This window comes from Impatiens glandulifera, chromosome 3 (assembly GCF_907164915.1).
Source record: "Impatiens glandulifera chromosome 3, dImpGla2.1, whole genome shotgun sequence".
NCBI classification, from domain to species: domain Eukaryota; kingdom Viridiplantae; phylum Streptophyta; class Magnoliopsida; order Ericales; family Balsaminaceae; genus Impatiens; species Impatiens glandulifera.
In genome coordinates this window covers 29,262,284-29,284,899 of record NC_061864.1, presented here as the reverse complement: position 1 = coordinate 29,284,899, position 22,616 = coordinate 29,262,284, and the positions used below count along the sequence as shown (strand labels likewise).

The 22,616-nt window shown below is 27.2% G+C and overlaps 1 protein-coding gene and 1 non-coding gene across 2 annotated transcripts; one reads left to right on the top strand and one right to left on the bottom strand.

Annotated features, from left to right (window-relative positions):
• Positions 1–528: 528 nt before the first annotated feature.
• LOC124930124 (LOB domain-containing protein 25-like) lies at positions 529–1,084 on the top strand. Its single transcript, XM_047470485.1, has one exon. It carries the CDS (start codon positions 536–538, stop codon positions 1,082–1,084), a length of 549 nt encoding a protein of 182 aa, XP_047326441.1. The 5' UTR covers positions 529–535.
• Positions 1,085–22,234: 21,150 nt separating this feature from the next.
• On the bottom strand, positions 22,235–22,316 carry TRNAS-UGA. The gene has a single exon. It is a non-coding gene; the product is annotated as a tRNA-Ser (tRNA).
• Positions 22,317–22,616: the final 300 nt, after the last annotated feature.

Below are 22,616 nucleotides of genomic sequence, written 5' to 3'. Positions count from 1 at the left end.
ATTTATGTGGTTTAGTAAACAAAGAGATGTGTCTGTGTTTATAAAACTACTTTTGTTCATCTCTATATCATATATAAATCTAATACTCTTTCTCCTGAGTTCATAAAAACACTCAAAAAACACAATGAAAAAGTAAGTGATTCTATAGACATCAAGAATCTACGGAGCCAGTTGTTCAAAGAGCTAAAAGAGAACAAAAGAAAAATAAACAGTAAGGGCTTTGAGAATTAGATCTTTTAATGTATTAAAGATCCATGGCATAGATGCATTTAAAGCTTAGATAAGAAAATTAGAGACTTAATTTGAGCAGAAAACAACATTTAAATGCTTAATTAATCAGATCTGAAGTGAGAATGAAATCTTTACTCATAAAATCATATATATGGATCTTGAACCTATAATTAGGACTAAACTTAATACAACTCATAGCACAATTTCATGACTGTCTATAGGCTATTTTTTGGACAAATGAAAAGTTCATAGTTATGGCTAATGATTGAACTTGTATATATCTATGTGATTAGTGAAAATCAAGATGGCCTCATCATCCTACAACTCACCATGCGCTGCCTGCAAGTTCCTTCGAAGGAAATGTGTCCCCGAATGCATCTTCGCACCATACTTCCCACCCGAAGAGCCCCAAAAATTCGCCAACGTCCACAAGATCTTCGGAGCAAGTAACGTTGCCAAGCACCTCAACGACATCCCTCCCCATCAGAGGGATGACGCTGTCTGCTCCCTGGCCTACGAGGCTGAGGCTAGGGTTCGAGACCCTGTCTATGGTTGTGTAGGCGCCATCTCATTTCTTCAGACCCAAATTGAGAAATTGCAAAAGGAGATCGAGTCTGTGAACGCAGACCTCATCCGGTTTGCTGCCATGGCTCCTCCTACTCCGAGACTTCATAGGTCGGGTAGGAGAATGGTAGGTAGTATTGGGAGTGATTCTGATGAACAGATGTTTTATCAAACACCGCCAATGCAATTACCTTGTTGCCCCCCTCCTCCTTATTGGATGGGTGATGATCATCCAAACCCTTTTAGAGGAGGTAATGGTGAAGGAGGAGGAGGAGAGGGAAACATATGATATGATCAACTATATGAAGGGCAACAAGGTTTCAACTATTTGGGTATTCTTGGCATGTTTGAATTCCTCTAAAATATAAATTTGTGTGTTTTGTGTTTGTTTGTTGTTTGGGGATTTCTATTTAGTGTTTCCAAAATCAGCATATCTATTTTATTTCTTAAGCTGTTTGAATTTTTATTTTTGTTGTGCATCTATTGAAATAAGTTGGCATTCATATATGTCAATGTTATTTGAACTTCTGTATTTCAAAAATATGTATTGTGTAATATTTTGTGGGATTTTATTTGTTATTTACATGATTTTGTTAGTCATGCATGTCATTGTGGTTTTATTTTTGAATAATTAATTGAAACTATTTTTAATATTTCATATTGTAGATTACCACGATATATTCCTCAAGGTCATGAGTTCAATAAGAAATCATAATTAACACAAATATGTAATAATATTAAAAGAAAACTTAAAACAAGTTGTGATACTATTTGTAACTCAATTTTGTTATGAATAGTTTGCGAGGATAATGATTTCCCGTAAAAAAATTATTTGAATTTTATCATTCAAAGAAACGTCACAAATGATTTTTTTTTTTTATATTGTTGTGGATTTTTTTCTTGTAGTGATTATTTTTAAATGATTTTTTTTATGGATTACATTATAATTTGTGGTAAAAATATGATTATTGAAATGATTTTATCATTTAATAATAATTTAATTTAATGATTATTCAACCTTAGTGCATTTTCAATTCTCAATGATGATTTTCTGTAACTTGCAATTATTTTTCATTTAATATTAGCCTGAATCTCAAGTCTAATTCAGAGATGGAATTATTATTTTTTTAATATTTTAATATTAAAATTTTAACAATAAATAAAAAAAAAGTATGTATTAAATATCAGCTATAATTGAATAATCTCATCTAACTATGAACTCCCACGACTTCAATCATTTTCTCCCTCTAGAAATTAAATATCATTTTTTTTCTTTGCTGTTTTTCTTTATAATTATTATATATATATATATATAATCATTTAAATATATATTACTTGAATTTAAGAAATTCATGTTTCAATTCCAACTATTCCATAATCGAGATAATCGATTTTGATCCAATCACAAAAATAATAATTTTAAAGTGAAATTATTTCATTAATCATAAATACTAAATCCATACTAAATCCGTAGGTAAAATAATGTGATCCGTGACCACCAAAACAATGTTACAAAGTCAAATATATAACTGTGTTTCTTGATAAAATGAATATTTCAAACAAATATAAAGGTCAAATCTTACTAAATATACAGTTAAAATTTATCATTAGATTTTTTTTAAAGTATTTCTCACACTAAACCTTCTCTCACTATATAGTTTTCTAATAATTAAGGGAAGTTTTTATTTTTTATTTTACATTTTTTTAGGATATTTGAACTCACACATATGACTAAATATAATTGAATTAAGATTTTGGATCGAATTAACAATAAATAAATAATAAAAACATAATAAATTGATAGTACAAAAATAGAGGGTAACTTATTTTCATTTAGTTTCTCGAACTACAAAAGATTTTTACAAATTTTTACAAAAAGTATCTTGGTTATTGACAACTAGATGATGATAACAACAACGTGAAATTATGATGATCTAATCCAGGATATTATTATCTCAATTACACCAATTTTAATCCACAATAGATGCCAACTAAATAATCACAATTGAAGTGGGAGAAAAATAATACAAGTTGATGGACGATCAATCAATAGGAAAAATATATCTAAATTTGTTAAAATTCGAGTCAACATTGATGTTACAAAATCGGTCAAAACAACAATAAACATTATAAGAAAATGCAAATCAAATAATACGAGAAACTGAGTGATGTCTATTTTGGTTGTGGTATACATGACATTATGTCAAGGGATGATCTAGCCTAGCTAGTAGATCAAGAGGAAACAAAATTTGGCTCCTAGCTTAAAGCATATTTGTCTAGCACAATGCTTCTACATACATGGTAAGCTCAATAAGTCTAATGTATTGTTTTTGTTTTATCATATTTGTCAAGTTGCGTCAAACAATAAATAAGTTTACATCAATATAAGAGACGATGAGATCGATACCAATGTTGGGACATATATGTGATTATGAGAAGATAAAGAGATATGTAAACTAATTAAACATATGAATAATTTAAACTTGATGTGACCGTTAATAAGAATTGTCAGATTATATCATACCTAACTTATTGACAACCTTCCAAAAATAGTGAAAAATATCAAGAGAAATGTAGTCAAATCATGTAATACAAAGAGAAATTCGCTAACCAAATGGTATATATGTATACCGGACAAATTGTTTTGCCCTAATAAATTACCGAACAAAAAAATCCTCATGAGTCTACTATATCGAAAGAGTTTACCAACCAAGTACACATTCATTCTCAATCAACAATTTTGATACATAATCAATGGTAAATAATACAACCTACATATAAAAGAGAAAGAGTAAGTGATACAATAAGATTAAAAATATATGTTTAATAATTTATTAGAAAAAAATGAAAGATATTTTCAATTTTAAAGAGCCAAACTTTTATCGAAAATATGAAAGAAAATTTTAAACACATCAAGATAGTCCAGTGATAAGAGTCGGTTTAAAAGACTAAAAGATCATGAACTTTGAGTTGAAAAAGAGGTCATGATGGTAAGATGTAATGCTAGTTTTCCTTAATTAAAAAAAATAGTTTTTAATTAAAAATATTTTACTTTCTCCCTTATTATCTCATTATTGAAATTTCTAGTTTCAAATATTAAAACTAATCACTTTATTAATCAATCATTTCAAGTGAAAAATAAATTATGAAAGTAATATATTTTGTAAATTCTAATATTTTAGGATACTAGAAACAAATAATGAACTTTATAAGAGTATTATACGAGGAGTGTCTCAACGAGGATAATATGATTACACAATATAAGAAAATTAATATTTGTGAACAAAAATAGATCTTATATATGAGTTACTAAACTAAAAAACATTAGATTTTTTTCAAACTTTTGCTCGATCATGAAAAAAGTTGAAATTTTTTGAACAAATTTGGAATTATAGTGTGAGAAATCTTATTCAACCCGGATGTAATATGAGTAAGTTTGATTCAGTTTATATTCAGATTTGACTTCAGTTAATGAACTAATTTCTGGTATGTTTGATTGTACTCAGCTTATTTGTTATCTTTAATACAGTATAAGTTTATATTCAACTTATTCTTTATATATACGTTCAATTTATTTATTTTTTTATTTCAATAATATAGAAATAAACAGGAAAAAATTTTGAAGAGCAAAATGAATAGTGACAGCTCATATGAACTGGCTAAAAAAAAATATATATATTTTCTATCTCCTCACATTTTTTCTTTTTTTAAATAGAAGTGATTATCACTATCCCTCTTTTTTATATATTTATATTTATGTTAGTATATTATCTTTTATTGTCTAATTTTTATCAATTGTTTAATTTATAAAAAAATTAAAATGTTATATATTAATCCTTTTTAATTATTATAAGACTATGAAAATATATAATATTATTAAAAATATTTTTAAATTTTAAATTTATTATTATTATTATTATAATTAAATTAAATTATATAAATAAGAAAAGAAAGAATAATAAAAAGTGGAAAAGAGTATAAATAATGAATAAAAGATATTAAAAAAAAGTGATTAGAGAGAAAACATTGATATTATAAACTTAAATGTTGTTGGAAAGGATGAGATAGAGATAAATTTGAGTTTAAAAGTAAAATATGTTTAATTATAATTTTTATGTTAGCTTTTTAGTTAAAATTGCAGTATCTGATTATTACGCAAACTCTGATTATAAGCTAAATCAAACGCACATTATGACATTAAAGTTTTATCTTTGAGGAGAATTTTTGAAATTTAATTCTCCAACTCATTAATTTTATTTGGAGAATCATTAGATAAGTAGTGTCATCAAAAATCAATCTTATAAAAAAATCTTACCACTATTATGTAAGAATTGGCATTAAACAATAAAATACTCTCCTTGATTGTAATTTTAAAAAAATATTTAGCATAAACAATCAAATATCCTAACAATAATGATTATATGTTAGATAAATGAATACTCTTAAATTAAAAAAAAATGAAAACCATAGACGATCAATCAAAAGTCATAAGATTTGAAAGCTAAGAAATAATCTTATATTTAAAAATAAAAACATTGTTATAATCGAATTATTAGTCACTAATAAGGATTCTGATCATATGCTCGTAATAACACAAAATAAAAGTTGCAAGAAAGATGTTAACGAAAAATTCCACAAAGACATAATCACCTAGACAAAATCATTGATGCACCGCAATGATATTTTGTGTATTAAGTAAAAAATTGTTAATGGGAACAAAATCATTCAAGGTGTTAATGTCACAAGCTAAAATGGAGACTCATTAGTAAAAATGGCACTTCATTAATGATGTTATCATAATTTCTTTTAGTGTGAATTGACTATAAAAAATCTCAAAACTTCAAAATTGAACACCTAGTAAATGCGCGAGAATATAAACCCTTAATTGTCTGTAAATTAATAAAGGTTTCAAAACATTGACTAAAATAGAATTGAATTGTGCAGCACATTATAAAGAAATTGACTCATCGGTAACATGGACTGAACTCAATATTCGACAAATTCAAAACCAACTCCTTAGTGATCACATTGTTTTCATTCACCTTCGAGAATTATATTTAAATAAGAATTAAACTCAAGTTAATCATGAAGATCGAATAAAAGAGATCGGGAAAGAGAGGGAGACAAAAAAATATAGGACGATTCAAACCCTAGAGAAATGAATAGTCATATTAATTGGTTAAATATTTGTCATAGAAAAACATTCGTCTAACATTGATGAACCATGAACTGGAGCATACAAACTAAAAAAAAAATCATGTTTCTAATAGTCGATCTTAAAAAAATGTTGACAAATTAAATTGTTCAATTAAATGAAAGAAAAGTCGACGGATATAATGGAGAAGAAATGAAACAAGCTGTGCCGATATTTTTGCAATTGAAATATTGAGTTTTTCTTCACCTATAAAAAAAAAAAAAATCTTAGGCTCGTTTGTTTTTATTTATTTTTATATATTTATTGATCATTTTGTTTTACTGACGATGAATTACTTATATATTTTCCCAAATATAATATTTTTGTACTATTTATATAACCTAATTAAATATTTCTTTATTAAATCTAGCTAGCTAAATCCAATTAATTAATTTGTTTTATCTTATAAAAAAATGTTTGTGATAAGTTCAAGTCTAGATTCCATAGCTTGTTTGACATGGATTTTTTAAGATTTTTTTGTAATTTTATCAGTTTGTTAAAATTATATCTGTATCATATTATTACAATTTTAAGCATCAAATTACTTATTTAATTAATTAAAATACTAAAACACTTTTATTTATTTTTATTAAATTTAAATTTTAAATTTTAAATTTCAGATTTCAAATAATATTTTAATAATTAAACCAACTAAAAATTCAAATAACATTTTTTTTATCAAACAAAATTTATTAAAAAAAAAAGAAAAACTCAAATAACCGAGATCAAACAAGTTCTTAAAATGTACAGAAGAGAACATTAAAATGTGAAAACGTGAAAAAGAAGCAAACTAAAGAATAAAATTAGAATGGCAGAATGCTGCAGAAGTAAATGTAGTAATATTTAAAAATAATAAAATAAAAATAAAAAGTACACAAGGCACAACAACTATAACCTACTCTCTATGACAACAGAAACCATTGGACATTACTATTATTGAGCACTAGCTTTTCTCCAGCTACATAGAGTATTTTTGTTTTCAAATTATTTTTTCTTTTCACTATTATTAAAATATAAAATAAAATAATGAATCATGTTTACACATTCGGCTAACTTTCTAAATAAAAAATTATACATGTCAATATGGTGAGTTGATTGTTCACTGCCAAGGGAAGGCCCCATGATAAGCTGTTCTCAGTCCGTCCTCGGTCGACACGCAGCGACCCGTTCTCGCCGCGAAAGTAGTTTGAGTAGTTCGTAGACAACTGACGGGTTCGGGACTGGGATTCCCGTGCCCAACCCTCAGAGTCAATCCTTTTCCCGAAGTTACAGATCCATATTGTCGACTTCTCTTTCAGAGAACGTGCGAAATTCACTATCTATCGGGGTTCCCCCAACCCTTATGATCGACTAACTCATGTGCAAGTGCCGTTCACATGAAACTTTTCCCTTCTTCGGTCTTCAAAGTTCTCATTTGAATACTTTCTACTATCACCAAGATCTGCACAAACGACCGCTCAGTCCAAACTCAACTCTTAGGTTTTGCAGTGACCGCTGCACCCTCCTACTCATCGGGGCCTAGTACTTGCCCCAACGACCGACTATAGGTCGTGCGCTTAAGCGCCATCCATTTTTTAGGCTAGTTGATTCGGCGAGTGAGTTGTTACACACTCCTTATTTTTTACGTCACTTACGGCGATCGTCAACGAGCTCGAGGTGTTGGGCGATCCAGTGTCCGAGCAAAAGGTAGTGCTCAAATTCCTTTATGGTGCGTCGTGTGCATACAAGCAGATGAAGATGGAAATTGAGTCACTCGACAATCTGAAAACGTTATCCATCGAGGATATCATAGGTCGACTCCTAGTTGTAGAGGAGTGCGACGAACTCGATGATGTTAGATCTTCTGGTGAGCTACTACTACTCACAGAAGAGGAATGGAGGTCTCGACAACGACAACATGAGCAAGACAAAGGCTCATTCAATAGCGCCAACAAGAAAGGTGAAAACGGTGAACAAAAAAATGGATGTTGAAAGTATTGTGACTTTCCTTGTCATTGGGCCAAGGAGTGTCGCAAGGCGAAGCAAGACCGAGAGCAGCAAGAGTAAGCGAATCTCGTAAAAGCAAATTTCGAGGAAGATAAAGGTTAGATGCTACTGATGGCACATATCTATACCACAGGTCCACAACATCAGCCAACGATGACGTACTCGCTCGAGTTTAGAGAACACGTAATTGACTTTACACGTTGAAACCGAATCTCTCGACACCGGTAATTCTATTGGATCAAAATGATGATATCGCGTGGTTGTGGTATGCAAGCTTTTGTCATTTGCATTTCAGTGTTCTTCGAAATATCTCAATCAAGGGGTTAGTACGTGGTATTCCAAAAATCAAGCTTGTGAAGAAGTTCTGTGATGGTTGTGTGCTCGAAAAACAACACAAGACTCTGTTTCCACAAACCACTACATAACGAGCACAACACCTGCTAGAGTTAGTTCACATCGATTTGTGTGGCCCGATCACACCAGCAACCGGAGGTGGGAAATAATATTTTTTTCTTGTAGTCGATGACTTTAGTCTATATATGTGGCTTGATGTGCTCAAAACGAAGGACGAAGCGTTGCGCTACTTCAAGAAGATCAAAGCGACAACAAAGGTTGAACGCGAGTGCAAATTGCTCGCATTCTGATCTAACTAAGGAGGTGTGTTAAATTCGGATGCATTCGTAGAATTTTACGAGGAAAACGACATTAAACACAACACTTCGGTTTCCTACTCACCACAACAAAATGGCGTCATAGAGAGGTGTAACAAGACAATAGTAGAGATGGGACGTTGTCTTATGAAGTCAATGAAAGTACTAGGTATGTTCTGGGAAGAGATAGTAAAGACGGCTATATTTTGTAGGTTTTGAGTCAGTATTGCGGGCGTCATCATGTATTGGCGTTGTACGTAGATGTCTTCAACCCGTCGGTAAATTTCTTTTTGTTTGATCATTAGTGAACTATTTTGTTTTGTGTTTTTTTTAAATATGTTTTTTTCAATTTTGTAATGTTTTTGTCATTGAGTTTAAACGACTCTTATTTATATCATTTTGTATGAACCATTTAAAAAAACTAAGTAGGTAGAATAAAACATAATAATGGCATATAAAAAAACCATTTGCAATTCCTAAATAACTTTGGGATAATATTGCTTTCAAAATCTACATATAAGTTATCATTTTTTAATTTAATATTGACTTAAAAAAACACTTTAAATTAAAATGATCTAACAAATGACTAAAAATAATAATATTACACAATTATTATTTAACATTTCAAATTAAAATAATGAAAAATTGAGGAAGCCAACTTCGTACAAAGAGTAATATATACATATATATTTATTTATGAATTTTCGTATTTGTGACCCCACCTGAGATTGATATAAAATCTTCCCTTCCTAAATTCTCCGACCACATAAATGCTTACATTACGTGCTATTGTCTTTTAAATTCATTTTTTTTTCTATATAATGTAAACATACCCATGTGCCATACTATATATTTTTCTGTTCGTCTGAGTTACTAATTTCAAGATTCTCAGTAGGCATAAATTTTATTATAAAAATGAGGAATCTGATAATATTGTCTATTGATTCATTGGGAGTCTTATCTTTTTTTTTTTATGTTAGATTTTAGTATTGTGGAATGTTTTTAATCTTTACATAGAGTGCTTATATAATATATATTATCATTAAAGACTTTTAGAGGCTAAGAATAGGATCTGTGTTAGTATAATTATTATTATTATTTTTATGTGTATGAAAATATGACTTCCATTTCAAATTACAAACATTTTTTCTAAATATAAAATATGCGACATTTGAATTTTTCGGCAAACTCCAACTATTTGAATTATCATGATAGTGAATTTAAGTTATTATGTTTTATTTATATCATTTGCTTAACAATTTTAATAAAATATTATATATTTGTTCATAAAAAATAAGTTTATTTCTGACTTTTATTAGTTTGATTTCCATATGAACCTATTTAGTAACTTAAAATTGTATTGTTAGAAATTTCAAAAAAAAAATTGGTAAAAAAAATTGTATGATTTTCTTTTTATAGTATTATTTAAAATTTTATCAAAAAATAGTTTTTTTATTCAATCTTTTCTTTATTTAAAATGTTTTATCTAATTCATTTATAATTAATTATTATAAAATACAATTTATTCCAGAGATTCGAGTGTTCCATTGTTTAGGGTTGAAGATCCTGAGTTAATTATGATCTCGTATTTTACGAAAATAGCTAATAATGCTCATGTCGAATGGCTTGCGGTGGAAGCTGAAAATATGCCTTTTGGCTTCTTTAATGGTACACCAATTTTGGTGGAGTCTCTTGGGAGCTTGTCGTTGGCTCCCATCCAGGTTGCTTCTCATGAAGTCGAAGAGTGTCTAAACGAATTTTCTCAGTTTCATTAGTTCCAATTATGGTTGGTCAATCGTCTTCGTTTCGTTTGTTTAACAATCCTTTTTGCCTTCTAACTCATTTGATAACACAACCCCGACGGGGAGAACTATGATTGTGTCATCTTCGATAACGGGTATAGTTATTAAGGATTATATTTCGGGTTTAGAGTCCTCACTTTCATCTTTTTTATATGATTGTGATCTACATCAGATGGATCTCTACCATGTCTTGAGCTTAAATTAACAATGTTTAATGAACGTGGGACGACACTCCCGCATTCTATCTCTAAGTTGGTTGTCGATGTGGACATAGTGCATATGTTCGAGAAAGAGTTTTTGTCTCATATGGTCAATGTTGCTTCTAACACCCCTATTAGAACTCTATACTCTGAACCACTTGTGTACATGCATGTTATCTCAGAATGATGTTTCAACAGAAGAGTTTGTTGTCTTAGAACATAAGTATAATATTGATGAGGTCTGTGAGTGATTCTCAACCCATAATATGTCTTTAAATGAAAATAAGTTCCTTGATCATGATGTGGTATTTGAGGCCAAAACAAAGGTGTGGTCGAGAGTTCGTGAAATTCTTCCACTTCGGTATAACTATTAGTATAGAGAAAATAGAAAGCTTGCATTTTCAATTGGTTATTTAAAGGACGAGAAATGAGTTTCAAAGTCTAGCATGGTGTAATTACTTAATGATATTGTGTGGAACGTATGCGGGATTAATGATACGTAAGTAGTGTAGGATACTTAAGTCTCTATTGGGTACTCTCAATTGTGGTATTTATTATTTCAACCAAACGAAGATTCGGCGTATTGATGAATTGATCGTTAGGTATCTTCGTAATTAGCGACTTTGTGGATGATAAGATCTTGATTTTGTAGGAGCTTCAAGAGTGATTTTAGTGGCTTGGGATGATGACATGTTCATAAAAATAGATGTTAGTGTTAGAAGATTTTCTTTGAGTGTATAGTTGAAAAGTCGTGGAAATAATTTTAGGTGAGTTATCTAAGATGTTTATGGGAATGTTCTTCCACAGCTTCAGTCTGAATTTTTTTTTCTGAGTTGGCTAGTGTTGCTAGTCTATGGGATCATCCTATTGTGTTCATAGACGACATGAATGGGGTTAGATCCTCTTGTTAAAGAGAATGTGTGAGAAGACTCGCGAGCGTCATGCGTGAGTTTTTTGAAACTATTGAGAATCTCGAGCTTGTTGATTTACCATTAGAAGGGTGTCAATACACTTTTAGGAAGGGTAATTGTCACGATGGGATTGTTCAATCTTGTTTAGACATGTTCCTAGTAAGCGATTCAATCTTTCACTAGATAGTTAATGTCTTTCATAAAGTTTTTCTATGGAGTTTCTCTAATCATCGATCTATCTTAATTGAACATATGTTGGTTTTGAGGATTTATAATTTCTTTAGGTTCAAGAATAAATGGTTGATCAGACCAGATTTCCTTCCAAGGGTGCAAACCTAGTGGGAGAACCAACTTATATGTAGGGTTATATTCTTCCAATATTTTTTTTTTAAAATTTAGAGATCTACGAAAGTTACTTAAAATTTGGTTTGTAGGAGACCATACTTTTTTAGTTATACGTTATGTGATCATTACTATAGATGGGGCTGAAGAGGTGCATTAATTGTTGGATTATGAGATTAACTATTGAATTCATTTGATTTGGGAGTTCCTATCTGTTTGAAAGGAAGAAGAAAAATAAGTTTCGTCAACGCAGTAGGGCTACCTAGTTAAGATACGAAGATAAAAACATATTTTTATAGTGTTTTGAATACTCTATCTAAAAATAATGCGGTTAATTCTATCTCGATTTTCGGGGTTGTTCATGAGAGTGAGCCAACTATTTATGCAAATAATTTTTAGTTTTATAAAAATCTATTTCTCAAACCGTTTATCGATTGGCCAAAGTTAGACGGTATAAACTTTGTGGCTATCAGTTATAAGTAGAAGGGTCTTCTTGAGACACACTTTACTATGGAGGAGGTGGAAGATGTTATTAATGTGTGCGGTAGTTACAAGGCTCCGTGTAACGATAGCTACCGCTATCCTTGGGAAACAAAAAGGTTTCACAAGCTTTATTTAAAAAAGCGCGGACTTTCCTTAAGGTGGATGTTGTGACGGATATTGAACACTTTTATCGTTTCTCCTCTTTTGATAAAAGTTGGAATTCTACCTTCATTGTTCACATCACCAAGGTTTCAGGAACTATATAGACTTAAAGAATTTTAAGCCTATAAATTTAGTCACATCTTTTTTATAAGATTATTTCGAAATATTTGGGAAATTGGTTATATGTGATGTTAGATTATATAAAATTTGTCAATCAAATGTCATTTATTAAGGGGCGTCAAATCTTTGATGAGACATTGATTGCCAACGAGTGGATTGATTTAGCTAACTCCAATGGTGTTCAATACGCTCTCGTCAAACTTGATATTGAAAAATCTTATAATTATGTTACTTGTGATTTTCTCTTTGATGTCATGGTTATGATGAGATTGGGTGATAAATGGATCCAGTGGATATATTTTGCATGTCCATGACTAAATTATATCATCGTAAACGATATTTCTTAAGGAATTTTTCAGGAGTTCAAGGGGGGATTAAGTAGGGAGATCCATTGTCCACCTTTTTGTTTTTCATTGTCATAGAATCTTTTTCTATGATGACGATCTTCACTAAAAATAACAGACTTATTCATGGAGTTGATTGCGGATCGAGAAGGGTTTTATTTTTTATTTCTCATTTAATTATTGTTGATGATACACTTTGTATGATTTAGGTTACCCTTAGAAATATTAAGCATCTTCATGATATTGTATGTTTATTTGGAACTTACTTGGTGCTTCGTATCAATATTGATAAGTCTAAAATCTTCTTCTCTAATTTTGTGTCATCTTAGAAAAGATCTCGTTTGGCATTGGATTTTTTATTGGGCGCGTACCTTAGTATTCCACTTAGTGAAAATTCTTGTTCTAAAGCCTCTTGGTATCCGATTATCTCTAAGATAAAAAGAAAACTCCATATCTAGAAAAGTAAGTTGATCTTTAATGGAGGTCATATGTTTCTCATCAAGAGTGCGTTGGGATCTATGTCTACTTGCATGATGTAATTATTTGTTATTCCTAAAAGTGTTACAATGAAAATAGAGAGTTTGATGTATAAATTTTTATGGGGTTCCTTTGAGTTTTTCGTTTTCAAATCTTGTTTGAGTTTTTTTGTTTCGAAACAAGGAAGTTTCTATATTAATGTGATTAAAAGAAAGAATGGGAGAAATTGGTCTAGTTGGCTCACAAAATAACCATTTTTCCTATGGGATGTAGCATATGGAGTTCCATATCAATAATGTGGAAAAGTTACCGTAAACATTCTTCGTTTTTCGTGAGTGATTGTTCATCAATCTAATTTTGAGATGATGCATAATGTGGGGTAAGTGTTTTGTGGTTATCTTCCTCGTGCTTTCCTCTATTGTTATTTATAGAGATTTCATAGTCAGGGACATGTAAAACCATCGCTCTCAAGGTTTTACTCATCGTATTAGAGATATAAAAGTAGGTTATTATTTGAGAAAAGTCTTTTTATAATAGATTATTATCCTTAATGACTAACAAAGGGGTGTCTCCGATTAACCCGTGATGCAATGCGATGGAGAGATTTTGATAAGTTTCATGTGAGACACTTTTATTGTCATGACTTTATATGACATTTATAGAGTTAAAATTGACCAAAATTTGTCTACACTAAGTTATGGATATACAAGTCATCTAGGCCATGTCAAATTTTAGATCAATTGTTATTAAAATTAAGTTTTAATGGCTCTCCTAAAAGGTTCGTCAAATTATCAAAATCATCTTTTATCAAAAACCTATTTTATTGTGGTCTTTCGTAACACAATTCAAACATTTTTTTATAATAATTGTATATCGGCGTTCTCAAGTACGAGCTTGAAAATGACTATCCAATTTTATTTTTAATTTGAAATTAAATTTAGGCAAATTTTATTTATAATGAACGGATGAAATTGAATCAAACATAATTTTTCAAATCATCCAAGTATCATCATCAAATTAAATAACTACATAATTTATAAAAAAATATAAAAATCAAATATAAAAAAATTGATGTCGAAAAAGTCTTAATAAACTCTCTTTCTCTTCACTTTTTCAAATCCTAAATTCTAGGTCAGCATTAACATATATATTTATATATTGCAGAAATTAAACATATTTAAGAATGACTTACACGATTTGTACTCTCTTGGCCATCTTACTTCATAAACTTTTATTAAAATAAAGAGTGTTAATAAACCAAAAATAACAAAAGATTATCTCTTTTAGAAAATATTGGGTTTCATTCTTTGTGAAGAATTGTTTTTTTATTTATAGATTTTGGATTTTCATTAGTTTTCGAATGTGGGACAAATACATTTTCTTCTCTAATTAGATGAAGACTGATTGAAAATTAAGTAATTTTTCAATGTGAGACAAATGTATATGTCTTCTATTTTTTTTTTCTTGTTTCAGTTTTTTTTATTCTTCAGTAATTCTAAATGTATATGTCTTCTATTTTTTTTTATTCACTCATTTTTTTTTCTTGTTTCAGTTTTTTTTATTCTTTAGTAATTCTAAATGACATAATTTATGTCAATTCTGTGTGGGTCGTGTTGTATTTTTTATCATTTTTTTAAAAAACGTAAAAACACAAGAATATTACCGAATATCATACAAGCTTAGGTTATTGACCATATTTATTTATTTGTACTAATTTGATTTTATTTATAACACGTATTTTAAATTTTATTTATTTGAAAATTGATCGAAAGAGTTCCGCTCTTCGAATTAATTATTTATTTTTAATCTCGTGTAATAAGCCTGTTTATGAATTTTAGAAATTATATTTTTAAAATAGATTCGAAATTTTTAAAAATTATAAATTTAAAATGGGTAAAAAATGAAATTTATAATATACTCTTATTTCAAATGTTAATATCCTTCTCTTTTCAAATCAAAACTTTTACTACACAATTTTAGATAATGTATTATTATATCAATAAATAGTATATTTTCATTTATTGTTTCTTATAAAATTAATTTCTCTCAATTTTCTCTTTCACATTAATCTTTCTCACCAAACTTATATTATTCATATTTTTTTTAATCATGAAATTTAAAATTCAGATTTATTTTAATAAAATCAAAATTTATTAAATACCCGCATTGTCCGTTGAAAGAAAATAGACAAAAGATTGATTGAGATTTCGGATGTCCTAACATTTCTTATTTCTCATCCAGACGAGATAAAAGGTGCCATGGGTTGAACAAGCTCCCTATTCATAAATTGGCCTCTCAAATTGGTGCAATCGGTTTGTTATGTCATTTCAGAAAGTGGTTAAATAATAGTCCACTCTTTAAAACTTGAGTTTTTCTTTTTCATCCATTCATAAATTCAATTCTTAAAAATGATAAATTCTTTTTTTAGTCTAACTTTTTTTTTAATGAAAATTCCATTCTGATTTCCATAGTATATGTTGTTGTGTCAGCATGGGTTTCTTTTCTGAGTCCGATTTTCCATAAATGATTTCGTCTCTAATATTACAAATGAAGATATCTCAAATTGTCAAGTAGTACAAATTTTTTTCTCCATTATTTCTATTAAATAAAAAAAAGGTCTCAAAGAATAATGGTTCATTTAGAACATTTTTTTTACTGAATTTAATCCACTAAAAAGAATTAAGTTTATAGCCTTTCAAATCTGAAAAATCAAAATTGTAAAAATAAGTAAATTTGAATTTTCTAATTGTGGTGAATAATAAATTTTTAAGATCAAATTAATGAATCAAAGCATTTGAAAATGAGAGTGACCATGGAGAACAAATTAAAATGTTTTTGCAAATAGGTAATAGTTGAAAATATGTGATTGAAGATTTTTCGCAATTGAAATTTAAAGTTCGTCGTAAGTTGAAATGACCCGAAATAATTATTCAAAATAGAAGTTTTAAATTTGTTATGATTTTGAAGTTTTCAAAAGATTTTCAATCAAAATTTTGAGAATCATTTTAAACTGATTTTGAGATGGAGTTAGAAGTTGAACTTGTAATCATAAAATTTTTCATGCGATTTCATCCTGCACTTGAATTCGATAGGGTAGAATAACGCGTTAATTTTTATTTTATAAATTGTGATTAGGGCCAAGAAAGTAAAACAAATTTTTAAGTAATAGGAATATGTGTATGAAGATAAGGATCGTCAATGGGGAAGTTTATTCAGCAAAGATATTAATTAAGGTCCCAATTTTGTGTGATTTATTAATATGGTTTTATTTCATAAATTCAGATATTTATTACTAAAAATTGATAAATGATTAACTGTTTCCTTGTCTTAAAGTTGATCAAAATTGTTTAGTTTGATTTAATTGGTAAATATAACTTAGTAATAGTTTTAATTTGGTGTTGGGTTTATAATAACTAATAAGTTTTATTTAATAAAATATTCATCCTTTCCTTAAAATAATAAAAAAAATTACTAACTAAATCTTAATTTAACTCTTAAAATCTTACAATTTTACGATTTTATAGAAGGTTAACGTGTTTAATTTTAAGTAAACTCTTAAATAAGTAATCTTACGATTTTAAATTTACTATAATAAGATTTTACAAGTTTATAAATAATTTTAATTTTACGGTTTTACAATTTTACGTTAAAATAACACATTTTTATTTATAAATTAAAATAAACTTATTATTTATTCAAATAATAAATTAATATAATTAATTTTATAGAATTATTTACTTATTATTTTATTTATTAATTTTATATTTAAATATATAAAAATTTTAAATTTGACTTAAGTATAAAATAATTAATTATATATTTGAATGATAATATATAACTAATATTTTTTTTCAAATTAAACTAATAAACTTTAGATTTTAGAGTTCCGGTCACATTACTTAATAATTAATTTAAAGTGACAATAGAAGAAGAAGAATCAATCAAGACTCTCCAGCCCATTTCGAATATTTAGAAAAATTAGAAACGGGCCGGGCCGCAATAATAAAAATAAATGCTTATAAAATTTCAGAAGTATGCTGAAATATTCATTGAAATATGGGCTTACAAGATAATGGAAATTTACTAATTTAATTTTTATTCAAGATCAAAATTAAAATTAACAAAATATATATATATATATATATATATATATATAATGCTTAATTTGAATTTGTCGGGTCAAGAGTTGGGTTAATTTGAATATATAGGTGAGATTAAATGAATATTTGGATCGGATCGTGAGTTGACCCACCCATAAACTTGAAATGATTAAAAATAAAATTAAAAAATAATATATGTATATTTCAAACTCGCAACCTAACAAGTACAACTCTTTAACCAACTAAGCTAATAAGACTTCATATTTTAAATTCTACGCGTTCTTTTTAACCAACTAAGCTAATAAGACTTCATATTTTAAATTATACACATGAACGCGTGACATTCATAACAATATATATATATATATATATAACAATGCTTAATTTAAATTTGTCGGGTCAAGAACTGTAGTTAATTTGGAGATATATGTGAGAGTAAATAGATACTTGAGTCGGATCGTGGATTAACCTGTCTATAAACTTGAAATGGTTAAAAATAAAAATGTTATATTTATACTTCGAACTTGCAACCTAACAAAAACAAGTATAACCTTTCAACTAACTAAACTAATAAGACTTTATATTTTAACGCGTGACATTCATAACAATATAATATATATATATATATATATAATAATAATGTTTAATTTGAATTTGTCGGGTCGATAGTTGTAGTTAATTTGTATATATATGTGAAAGTAAATGTATAGTCAACCCTGAGAATTTGGGGCCAAATGCAAATTTAAATTTTGGGGCCCCTAAAATAATAAATATTTTTTTTGTTATTTTTTAAAATTTTAATAATATAAACTGAGATATAAATGGTTAATATATTATAATGCAGAAATAAGATATTAAAAATGAGATAAAAAAAGTTATATATATTGTATAATATATATTTAATATTAAAGGTGAAAAAAAGGAAAAAAATAAGATTAATAATATAATTAATAATATTATTAAATATTAAAAAATGGGGGCCATATTCAACTACATAGGTTGCCTTACCCTATGGACGGCCATAAGTAAATGGATATTTGAGTCGGATCGTAGACGGATCTGCCCAGAAACTGAAACTATTAAAAATAAAATTAAAAATAATATATGTATATTTCGAACATGTAACTTAACAAAATAAGTAAAGTCCTTTAACCAACTAAACCAATAAGACTTTATATTTTAAATTTATACAAAATTTGATGAACGCGCGACAATTATAACAATATAATTTATCTATATAATAATGCTTATTAGAATTTGTCGAGTCAAGAGTTGTGATTAATTTGGATATATATGTGAGAGTATATAGATATTTGGGTCGAATCGTGGGTTGACCCACTCATAAACTTGAAACGATTAAAAATAAAATTAAAAATGTTAAATGTATCGAATATTGAGATGTACACGGAAAACATAAAAATAAAATAAGTTCAACAACAAAAAAAAATTATAATAATTTTAAAATATGTACCCAATGTGTCTTATATTTAATAAATAAAATTAGGTTAAAAAATTTAAATAATTTTATTATATATAATGTTATATATATTTATATATCATTATTAACGAAAATATTTTTATTTAATATAAGAATAAGAGAAATAATTATTTTAATTATATTTTTTTGTATTAGTATGAAAATTTTATATAACATATTTGTTGGGTCGAGAGTTGTGGTTAATTTGAATATATATGTGAGAGTAAATGGATACTTGGGTCGGATCGTGGGTTAACCCGCCAAAAAACTTAAAACGGATAAAAATAAAAATAAAAATGTTATATGTATCGAATGTTGGGAATGTTGAGATGCACATAGAAAACATAAAAAAACAAAAAATTTAAAAACAAAAAAAATTACAATAATTTTAAAATATGTACTAAATGTGTCTTATACTTCATAAATAAATTTAGATTAAGAAATTTAATTATTTTTATTTATATAAATTTTTTTATTATAATTATTTTTATATAATATAAAAATATTATATAATATATATAATTATTCAAAAATGTAACTTACAAAATAAATATATATATATATATATATATATATATATATATATAATTATAAATTTATTTTAAAAAGTGGTTTTGCAGTTTAAGTGTTAACATTTTATAATTAAGACTAGAGTTTGATTCCCTTTACAAGTAATTATTATATGTGAGTGCGCGAACTTTGTAGATGAAGCGGAAACAAAAATGTCAGCTTAAGTAACACAAACATTGGTGAAAAAACATAAGGTTTTGTCCATGAAGGGTTGAGTAAATCAAACATTGGTGAGAAAACTTAAAAGTTCATCCAACGAGTGTGATTCACGGCATAAGATCATGCCGAAAGGCGTAATCAAATGTTTAAAAATGCACAATTGAAGACCGCAAAAATCTTTCATGGAGGGTGAGCAAAAGCAAGAAAAGGATAGTCGAATACTTATGTATGACAAAAATTGAGAATGATTAAAGTTAATAATATATAATTGAAAGATAATTTAGATGATATAAATGAGTATAAAATATTTTAATAATACATTTTTTCAAACTTTATATACTACATGAATTTAAAAATATGTATAAATAATAAATTTGAATTGAATTTAATTTTACAAATTAAAACAAATTAAATAGATTTATATAAAATTATTTTTATATAAAATATTTATATATAAATAATATTTTTGATTATGTTTTACACCATGATAGTTTACTTAAAATCATTAATCACTGGAATTGAAAATATATATAGAAATGGATGATTGTAAAATCTGGATATTATATGAAATAGTATAAATTTACTTTAAATAAATATAAAAAAAATAATAATAAAATAATGTTAAAATTACAAAACTAATTATATAAATTCATTTATTTGAATAAGTTAATTATATTTTTAAATATATATTCACTTTGTCACTCTTGAATTGTATAGAATCATAAAAAATGGTTTGTGGTGTAATTCTAATTATTATTTTTGGCATATCATTAAGATTAATATTTAGAATTATAATTAAAATTTCAAGAATTCAAACCATGGATTTTATAATTATTAAGTTCACTCATTTCAACTTGAAATTATAATTTTAATATTCTTTTTTCTATATTTTAAAATAAAACATCTTATTATTTTATCATTTATAAAAGTGTTAACATGTTAAAACGATACGATAATATATAATATATATATATATATATATATATATATTAGTAAGTTAATTTTTGAACGATATTTTTTGTTTCTTGAATTTATAAGTTAAAATTTTTAACCGATATTTTATTTTACTTTTTTAATTTAAAAAGTAATTAACTTATTTACTGAATCGATATTTGTTTTTTTTAATATAAAAGGTAACACGTTGAATCTATATTTTTTTTATTAATAAGATTAAACTAAGACAAAAATTTTAACACTTAAGTTATCTTAATAAGTTATATCAAATTAATATATATTTAAATTATTTTTATTATTTTTTTTTCAAACATAAAAATTGAAATTAAATTACAATTATATAATTTTTCTAGACATAAAAATTGAATTATAATTTAATACCAATTTTATAGAATTAAAATTAAAATTTAATGTTAATTCCAATTCTAATTCTATCAAGTTTTATTAGTTATAGAGTTTACATAAATCAATTTGTATGACTCAACTCAAAATTTGAACAAACCTTGGTTGAGAATAAATTTTAATTTTTTTGGTATGAAAAATCATCTTTTAAGACTAAATATCAATCTCTCAATGTTCATTGTAGAAAGAGCCTTAAAACTATCTAAAATGCATGCCCTACATTTGTATTTTTAATTTAAAATGACTTCTTCCCGTTGGAACATGTAGGGTGCTCATTTCCAAAATTTTTATTTTTATTTTTTTATGGTAAAAATTTAACATTATTTCTTGATCTTTTAAATTTTTTAATATATTTATTTTATTGTCTGTTTATCTAATTATTAAAAATGGTAAAACATACTTTTATTCACTCATTTTATTCAAAATTTTCTCGTTATCTATTTAAGCCCCTAAAATTTTCAAGTCCATCCCAACTCTAAATCTATATCCGTCACTATTCTTCCCCTACATTTGTTCAAATTTTAGTGTACTACAGTCAAACCCAAGTGTCATTCCAGTCATTTGGTTGAAAGTTTTTTTTAATATCATAATTTTCATAACCTAAAATAGTTTTATATACTAAAAACCTTATAGTATATATAAGATTATGATGGTGAATAATCATACTAATTCCTTAAAAAGAATGTATATGTTAATAATTAATAATTTTAAAAATAAAATAGGATATCCTCCATTATTGTAACCCGCGTTTTCTATGGATATAACTAAAATATAAGCTAGGAAAGATCCAAAAGTAGTAAATGGTCTTTCATTAAAATCAATGCAAGTCAATGAATCCATATGCTTAGTTTTGGATTTATTTCTACAAGTCAGCAATAGTTGTTCACAATTGAGTAGCTAGACTGCCAGCTATAGCACAAATAATAATCCACCTTTAATTTTATATGAAAAGAATATTAGATAAAATATTTATTGTTCCCATTTTTACTAGAAGTATCTTCAATTGAATGATTGTGTGTTAGATTTTTAAAATTTAAATAAAAATTATAATTTTATAAACAATGCCATTATTTACATTTTTAAATAAAATAATTAAAAAAAAGAATCGTCAACAGCAGGGTTCGAACCTGCGCGGGTGAAACCCAACAGATTTCAAGTCTGTCTCCTTAACCACTCGGACATATTGACATTTGAATTTTTTTAGAGGTATTATTTTATCAATTTAATTGATATCATGAACTATATATTTTTTTTTTTGAGAACGCTGGGTTCCGCTACTCCTATGGAGTGCGACTAATCCCCGCGGGTTAAGTACATAGCCCGCAAACATACTTAACCAATTAACCAGGCGCAAAACTTGCCGCCTGACGGGCTCGAACCCAGAACCTCATGGAGGCCTTAGGGATATCCACCTTTTGTTGCCACTAAGCTAGAAGAGGGAATAAGTTTAGGGTTTAGGGTTAGTTACGAAAGAAACAAAATTGTTTA

Coding starts and splice junctions, on each gene's coding strand:
- LOC124930124 (XM_047470485.1), top strand. CDS start 536: ATGGCCTCATCATCCTACAACTCACCATGCGCTGCCTGCAAGTTCCTT.